Source organism: Aspergillus candidus (genome assembly GCF_002847045.1).
Source record: "Aspergillus candidus strain CBS 102.13 unplaced genomic scaffold BDW47scaffold_43, whole genome shotgun sequence".
In the NCBI taxonomy this organism is placed as follows: domain Eukaryota; kingdom Fungi; phylum Ascomycota; class Eurotiomycetes; order Eurotiales; family Aspergillaceae; genus Aspergillus; species Aspergillus candidus.
Genome location: NW_020194048.1, coordinates 206,783 through 214,929, shown reverse-complemented (window position 1 = coordinate 214,929; position 8,147 = coordinate 206,783). Strand labels below are relative to the sequence as shown.

General features: G+C 56.8%; 4 protein-coding genes across 4 annotated transcripts; 2 read left to right on the top strand and 2 right to left on the bottom strand.

The window, feature by feature from the left end:
• Positions 1–28: 28 nt before the first annotated feature.
• Positions 29–359, top strand: BDW47DRAFT_127955 (Oxo-4-hydroxy-4-carboxy-5-ureidoimidazoline decarboxylase; the record flags this gene model as incomplete). Its single annotated transcript, XM_024816786.1, has 3 exons — positions 29–72; positions 158–257; positions 312–359. The coding sequence occupies 3 exons, from the start codon at positions 29–31 to the stop codon at positions 357–359; spliced, it is 192 nt and encodes a 63-aa protein (XP_024669751.1).
• Positions 360–875: 516 nt separating this feature from the next.
• BDW47DRAFT_133352 (WD40 repeat domain-containing protein) lies at positions 876–4,218 on the top strand (the record flags this gene model as incomplete). The annotated part of the gene is made up of 5 exons (XM_024817814.1): positions 876–1,019; positions 1,207–1,338; positions 1,397–1,560; positions 1,668–2,205; positions 2,262–4,218. 5 exons carry the CDS (start codon positions 876–878, stop codon positions 3,999–4,001), a joined length of 2,718 nt encoding a protein of 905 aa, XP_024669750.1. The 3' UTR covers positions 4,002–4,218.
• Positions 4,219–5,949, bottom strand: BDW47DRAFT_133350 (HesA/MoeB/ThiF family protein; the record flags this gene model as incomplete). Its single annotated transcript, XM_024817813.1, has 3 exons — positions 4,219–5,411; positions 5,469–5,682; positions 5,745–5,949. The coding sequence occupies 3 exons, from the start codon at positions 5,947–5,949 to the stop codon at positions 4,436–4,438; spliced, it is 1,395 nt and encodes a 464-aa protein (XP_024669749.1). The 3' UTR covers positions 4,219–4,435.
• Positions 5,950–6,255: 306 nt separating this feature from the next.
• On the bottom strand, positions 6,256–8,138 carry BDW47DRAFT_119367 (putative amidase; the record flags this gene model as incomplete). Its single annotated transcript, XM_024815342.1, has 5 exons — positions 6,256–7,278; positions 7,336–7,601; positions 7,673–7,740; positions 7,789–7,910; positions 7,962–8,138. The coding sequence occupies 5 exons, from the start codon at positions 8,136–8,138 to the stop codon at positions 6,256–6,258; spliced, it is 1,656 nt and encodes a 551-aa protein (XP_024669748.1).
• Between the last annotated feature and the right edge of the window lie 9 nt (positions 8,139–8,147).

The window sequence follows — 8,147 nt, the reverse complement described above, 5'->3', positions numbered from 1 at the left end:
GGAGGAGTTGGCGGAGAAGCTGAGGGGGATGAATGAGGAGTATGAGGGGAGGTTTCCGGGGTTGAGATTTGTGTATGTCTTTTTTTTTTTTTTTTCTTCTTCTTCTGCTAGTTCTTCTGCTTCTCCTTTTTATTTCTACTAATACTTCTGTGGGTAGAACATTCGTCAACGGTCGCAGTCGCGAGGTGATCATGGAGGAAATGCGCCAGCGGATTGACCGTGGGGATGCCGATCGCGAGGTTACAGAGACTATCCAGGTGAGTCTTCATCCTCGTAGAATCCATCGTCGCAGGATATTCATGAGGTGACAGGCTATGTGCGACATTGCGAAAGACCGAGCGCGCAAGCTGCAGTCTTGATGCTCTTCTACAGACCTTGGACATATGAGTGGTAGCGACCTGGTCGACTTCTTTATCATCTACGATACTAGATTAGTGCATCTATAATCTATCTGTAGGATTGTTCTAGGTCCCTTGCGCGTTGGTCCGCCACCGATACCCGTTTGGACGCGGCGACTGGCATAAGAAACCCTTTGTTTAGAAAGGAGAAAGATAGATTAATAAAGAAGAATGAAAGGGATAGAGATAGAACCAGGAAATCCACAGTAATAAACAATAATAAACAATGCCTTCGACCCTGGAATCTACTGCGATCGTTAAATATCAATTGATGTCATTTCGCCATCCGGGATTTGCCGCCAGATCAATCAATCCAGCTTCAGGATTTCTTCCACCCTAGTCTCTCCTTTTCCATCCTCCCTCTCTTTTCCCTCCCACTCTCCCCTCGGATTATATTTGCAAATTCTTTCTTCATACATCTCCATACATGTGCCCGTTCGGGCTTCGTGATTATGGCCGAGGGTTCGCCGACAAACGATGACCGGGGCGCCTCGCGCTCGTCCACCCTCCCCGCGATCGTCACCACCCAGCCTCAGTCGTCTCCCTCGCTGGACAATACTCCCACCAGTCCGATTGGCGCGCATCAGGGACTCCTGCGCACCTCCCAGTCCTTCCCTGTCGGTACGTCTTCCGAATTCAGCCGCATCTGACAGGTCGAGTCGCAATCCTCACCTTGTCCGACCTGCGCGCAGCCTTGCGCCCAATCAATTCGTTCCTCGCTGACTGGGTGATCTTTCTTCAATCGCTAGGATCCGTCACGTCCGAAGGTGCCTCCGCCTCGAGTGGGACGCAGAATAATCCGAGCCAGGATACGAAGCGAGCCTCGCGGCTTCTGCAGAGTTCCAGTCAGAATGCCGCGGTCGGTGCCAGCCGGAATTCGCTGTCCTCGCCGACCCTGTTCGAGTCCGCCGATTCCAGCGCCATAGATCCGTTGTCTCAGGTGCGCTATTCTTTCTGGACTTTATCAAAGAGTGGCATAGCTGACGGTTCGTTTCCAGCACATCATCAAGCGCACCAATACCCAGAAATCCATCCCTTTCAAACTCCTCGGACGAGCCTCTCACGAGGCTGAGGCCGGCGGCGCGGACCATGCCAGCCTCGTCGACCAGGGATCAGCTCGCGCGGACGCCGTGTCACAGCATAAGCCGACCAAGGAGAAGAAGTGAGTGTTGTTTTCCGTCAGCGAGTCTGACGTACCCCGCACGGTGGAGAATTGCATATCGTTGCTGGAAGTAGACCAAAACCTACTAACTTCTCTTTCTCTCACAGAAAAGGTGTCTCCTTCCTGAGTCGCATCATCCCGGGGAAGAAGAAGGACCAGTTTCTGGACGAGGATGATGTCTCCGAGCCGGATACCGCCCGCATGGATGCCGATGCCTCCGCGCAGCCGATCGGCTTCTTTCCTCGATTCCCGCGCCCCCCCAAGTACCTCCGCGTGAGGGTCCACTACAAGAAGCACAAGACGTTCGGCCGGGTGTTTGTCGCGCAGGAGCTCGAAGGCGCTGGCATTACGCCAGTGTCGCAGGAAGAGAGCGAGGAGCCCTCCGCCCATGGCCATGGCGGCGCCGGCAAGGCCATCTGGGCGCTGGTCTTCTCCAACGACGGGAAATATTTGGCGGCTGCCGGACAGGACAGCAAGGTGCGTGTCTGGTCCGTTGTCGGGTCTCCCGAGGATCGGGATAGTATCCAAACGATGGAAGACGATGGCGACGGACTGCCGCGACTGAACGCTCCGGTGTTCCGGTCGGAGCCGATCCAGGTGTACGAGGGCCATACCGGGAGCGTGTTGGATTTGAGCTGGAGCAAGGTATTACCTGATCTTTCCTTGGGCCCTGTGTCAATACTGATGGAACGGATTGATAGAACAACTTCCTCCTCTCCTCGTCGATGGATAAAACCGTTCGACTGTGGCACGTCACCCGTCCCGAGTGTCTCTGCTGCTTCAAGCACAGCGATTTCGTCACCTCGATCCAGTTCCACCCCCGCGACGACCGGTTCTTCCTCGCCGGGTCCCTCGACAGCCGACTGCGCTTGTGGAGCATCCCCGACAAGAGCGTCGCGTTCATGGCCTCCGTCCCCGACATGATCACCTCGGTCGCGTTCACGCCGGAAGGCCAGTACGCGATCGCCGGGTGTCTCAACGGCATGTGCAACATCTACCAGACCGACGGGCTGAAGATGGCCGGGCAGATCCACGTCCGGTCCGCGCGCGGCCGCAACGCCAAGGGCAGCAAGATCACCGGCATCGACACGATGCGTTTCCCGCGCGACGACCCCGACGGCGACGTCAAGCTGCTGATCACCAGCAACGACTCGCGCATCCGCCTGTACAACTTCCGCGACCGCGCCTTGGAGGCCAAGTACCGCGGCAACGAGAACACCTGCAGCCAGATCCGCGCCTCCTTCAGCGACGACGGCAAGCACATCATCTGCGGCAGCGAGGACCGCCGCACCTACCTCTGGCCGACGGGGCCCGTCGAGAAAGACGCGGACAAGCGGGCTGTCGAGGTTCTAGACCCCCAGTCCGCCATGGTCACAGCCGCTGTGCTGGCACCCGCCACAACAAAGCGCATCCTCGGCGCCTCGGAAGACCCCATCTACGACGTGTGCAACCCGCCGCCGGTCAACCTGAACGCCCACGCGCCCGAGAACGTCGCACAACACCGCCGGTCAGGCTCCAACAGAGTCGCCCCCGAGTCCCCAACCTACGCCAACCGCTCGCGCCATCCCGACGGGAACATCATCGTCATCGCCGACTACTCCGGCAAGATCAAAGTCCTGCGGCAAGACTGCGCGTACGACAAGCGCCGTTTCGAGAACTGGGACACGCACTCGACGCTCTCGCGGCGGATCCTACGCCGCTCCAACTCCGCCCGCCGCAGCATCGCCTCCTCCATCGGCAAGGAGTCCTCGCACAAAACCCCCTCCGAGCGCATCATCTCCTGGCGCAACTCCGTCATCGGCCACGCCAGGAACAGCGGCCGAGACAGTATCTCCTCACGCCAGGGGCCCCGCACCCGCAGCCCCTCCCCGCACCGCCACCACCTCTCGCGGTACTCCAGCCCGCGCGGCTGGGACTCCATCGGCGCCTCGCAGTCCACCGCGTCGCCACCCCCGTCAGCCTACAAATTCTCCCTCGACAGCAGCCGACGCTCCAGCGCCGAAGCGAACGCCACAGCCGCCGCCGCCGCCCGCCGCCGCGGCACCCTAAACGGCACCCCCGAGGAACGCGTCGCCTGGGCAGCCGCCCACGTCCAGGACAAGGACAACCCGCTCTGGCTGCAAGGCGATCACAGCTACGCTTACTACGGCAAGATCGCGCAGGATGCCCTCGCAGCCGCTACGGCGCGGCCTTCCCAAGCCACCACAGCGGCAGGAGATCCAAACCACCTGGCCGTCCCACAGCGCATGCCTAGCTCTGGCAGCGCCCTCAGCAGCGATTACACATCGTCTGCTGAAGGTGAGGGCGATGGCGCGACGACCGGCGACGAAGGCGACGTCATGCGGTGTGAGAACTGCCGCGGGACGAACTTCCGGGCGACGAAGGCGCGGAATGGGAAGCAGAGGTTGATTTGTGTGAGGTGTCATCGGCCGATTAGTTGATTCCTCCCCCGTCTTCTCTCTATATATGCCGCCATATACTTTGGTTTCATATTTGTTGTTTTTGTTTTGATATTGCATTGCTGATTTCATACGTTTGTTTTTATCATTACTGATTGATCATTGTTTATTGATTGATGGATTATGATGCATTGGGACTGGATTGGATTGGACATATTTGCTGACCTTGACTTTGAGGTGTGGACTGATTTATATATACGATTGATGTGCTTGCCTGTATTTAGTTATGTATAGTATATAGTTGGATGTGCTTAGCTTGGTGGTATATACCTAGGGTGATTGGATGGACATGGATATGATTCAATGTGGACATAACAGATCAAGCTTAAATATACGAGGTACATATACTTATCTATACCATCTCAATAACACAATATATGTCTAGTACCTATACAAGTATACAATCAATAAGTAGGTCAATACTCAGGCCACCCAGGATCAACAACCCGTCTATAAGCACGCAACCCCCCCATAACATCCACAATGCGCCTCCCCGAGCGGTCCAGTCCTAGCGCTTTCAACTTCTTGACCGCTACCTGGGAGTCGTTGCCTTGGCGGCAGATGACGTAGATGGGGGATGTTTCGGATGTGGTTATTTCTGATGGGAGCCAGGGGGGGAGGTCTTTTTGGTTTGCAGGGTCTGAGTTGCGGGATGAAGAGGAAGAAGATAAGATAGTCGAGATGGGAAGGTTGATGCTGTTGTTAAGACTGCAAATGTCGAATTGGACTTTCTCGCGGACGTCGATTGTTATTGCTGGTTCTTCGGTAGAGGAAGAGGAGGCCTGGTACTCCAGCGGGGAGATGCGCTCGTTGGGTCCGAGTGGCTCTTCCGGACTGACGCTGCCGCAGAAGAAGACGTAGTCCGTAGATCCAGATCGGAGAGTGTCCAGTGTGACGGTAGGCTGGGCGGAGCAGACGGCGCAGTTAGGACGGCGCGAGCGCAGCTTGATGGTCCTGAACAGCGGAGACGAGTACGCGGAGAAGATGTGCAGGGCTGGTGGGTTTGCCGGAGTGGTGAGCACTTTGATTGCCTCGAGGGCTTGGAGGACACCCATTGTGCCGACTACAGGCCCCACGATGCCTCCGTCGGCGCAGCTGAGGATGCTGGTTGGTGGGGGCGGACGAGGGAACACGCAGCGGTAGCAGGGTCCGCCGGAGGGGTCACCGGGTGGTTTGGGGGGATTGTTGAGAACCATGAGCTGGCCTTCGGTGCGGAGGGCGGATGCGGACACGAGGGGTTTATTGAGGAGAACGGCCGTGTCGGAGATGAGGTAGCGCGTGGCGGGGTTGTCCGTGCAGTCGAGGATGAGGTCGTAGGCGGCGAAGATGGAGGGGGCGTCTTGGGGGGTGAGGTGTGCGGGATGGGCGATGTAGGTAGGATGAGGGTTGAGTCTGTGTTGTAGTTAGGTTGTGTTTCTTCTTTTCAATCAGCCACGATTGAAGCCATACTCGCGCAAATACTCAATGGCACTGTCCACCTTCCGCTTGCCCACATTCGCTGTGCGATGCAGGACCTGCCGATGGAGATTGGAGACGTCCACCTCGTCACCGTCCACCAGTCCTAGCGTTCCTACACCAGCACCAGCAAGATACAGCGCCGCCGGACATCCCAGCCCACCAGCGCCGACAATCAACACCTTGGCGGATCGCAGTTTCAGCTGGCCTAGACGTGACTGGTCAGCGATCACGAACCCGACAGGAGTTCAAAGGATTGCCGATACGTACCCGGCAGCCCAACCTGCGGAACAATCATCTGCCGCCCATATCGAGCGTATTCCTCATCTTCCATCGGCCATCTCGTACTCTTCGTTTTCGCGGCGGTGGCGGCGCGTTCGGCGTCTTGGAGTTCCCCGCGGAGACGGGCGAGTTGGGCTTCCGTGTCGGCGATGCGCCGGCGCAGGGAAGCGCAGGTGTTATCTAGATTTTCCATGAGAATAGCAACTCCAAAAACGTTCAAAAAAAAGAAAGAAGGAAAGAGAAAGAGAAGAGAAAGAGGATGATGAAGAGGAGATGGCCCCCGCAGAGACAAGATCTTATCGGATCAGCGACCGACGCTAACCGGTTTGGGTTATCCGTTCGATCGCCTGTTTATCATTATCTTCTTCGATCTTCTTCGATCTTTCTTCGATCTTTATCAATCTATACAGTGGTTGTTATTGTTGTATTCAATCTTATCTGAAAGGCAATGTTAAAAGCATGCATCCCATCTAACTACATCATTGATATTACAAGCTACCTAACTACTAAACCCCCATCTACCCATCCTCACCTCCGTCCGTGGCTCAAGATACCTCTCCAACGACCCCCTCACCAGCGTCCGTTGCTCAAACGCATAGGCCATCCCAATCAACGCCTCCTCACTCCACTTGGGCCCCAGAAAACTAATTCCGAACGGCGCCCCAGGGGCAGCAGTTACCAGGTCTCCGCGCGGGTTGTACTGGACGGGCGTGCCGTCGGGAAATGCACCCAGAGGTACCGAGATAGCCGGGGTGCCGACTAAGGCGGGAATTTCGGCCGCGATGATCGTCGGGAGAATGACGGCGTCGAGATTGTCGCGGGCGAGAGCACCCAGTAGACCACCTTCGTCTCCGAAGAACAGACTCTCTTGGTAGAACGCCCAGAACTCTGGGGATTGGTTGTCGACGCCGGAGTCCAGCGCCAGGTCCCAGGTGTTGGTGTCGCGTGACGGGTAGTCCTCAAGGGCAGGGTGGCTGTGGACGAATTCGCGCACAGAGGAGAGTCCGTGTAGGTTGTTCGGGTTGCGGGTTAGCTGAGTGAGGTATGTGGACAGGCCGCTGACGAAGTCTGCGGCTATGACGATGGATGGCGACATGCTTTGCGTGTAGTCGATGTATGCGGTGAAGTTGGTGTTGTCAATGACGGTTGCGCCGGCACCTCCGATGGTCGCGACGGCGTTGTCGAAGGCTGTGCGGATTGCCTCGTTGGTCGGGTCCATCGCGTCGAGGACATTGCGGGGGATGCCGATCCGTTTGCCTTGTAAGCCGGCGAGGTTGCAGGCCGCTGCGTAGTCCGGGAGGTGGTCCCCAAAGGGCGAGGCCAGGGTGTAGTTGTCTTTAGGGTCCGGACCCGCAATGACTTGTAGCATTAGGGCTGCGTCTTTCACCGTCCTACTGATCGGGCCGATGGTGTCGGCGCGCTCGCTGATGGGCACGACCATGTAGCGAGAGGTGAGGCCGACGGTGGGTTTGATGCCGACGACGTTGTTCAGGCCGCTGGGGAGGAGGATGCTTCCGCTTGTCTGTCAGAATGTGTGGTTAGCATGGTGTCTATGTCTGGTTTAGGTGTCTGCGCCCACCTCCGATCCCAGCGTCACTGCGGCGAGTCCCAGATCTGTCGAGACGGCGCTGCCACTAGAGCTACCACTTGGGTCTTGCTTGGGATAATACGCTCCGTAAGTCTGGCCGCCGCGGGCGTTCCAGCCGTTGGAGGGATTGGATGAGCGGACGTTGGCCCACTCTGACAAGCTGGTTTTGCCCATGATGATCATACCTTGTTCGCGCAGTTTGGTGACGACGGTTGCATCTGCTGGGACTTGGGCGCCTACTAGAGCATATGATCCCACTAGACAAGGAGAGGTTAGTATGTCCGTTTATAGTAGGAGGGAAGGGGGATTTGAGGAGAAGGGAATCTACTAGCTGTCTGCATCTTGTCTTTTGTGCCAATGATATCCTTGATGAGGACCGGGATGCCGTGTAGGGGTCTATCTCAGCTGTTAGAAACGTTGTTTAGAAGATTATAGACGACATACCCCCGCGTGAGTCCACGTCTTCTCTCCATGTCCATGCGCATGGCGATGCCGTATACATCGGGGTTGGTTTCCAGGACGGTATGGAGGGTGGAATTGACTTCATAGATGCGTGACAGATAGGCCTATCTTGTCAGTATCCAATCAAAGGGTATGGTGAGAGATGCGAGACCAACCGTCACCAAGTCCACACTGTTGAAGCATCTCTGGCGGAGACCCTGTTGTAGCTGATCCACCGTGGCATCGACCAGTGGTACTGATGTGCAGTCTGCCGAGGGGTTGGGGAACCCAAAGGTTGCAGTGCAGGTCCCCAGTAGAATGGTGGTCACAGAGCAGATGTACTTGTAAAGCATGTTGAGAGG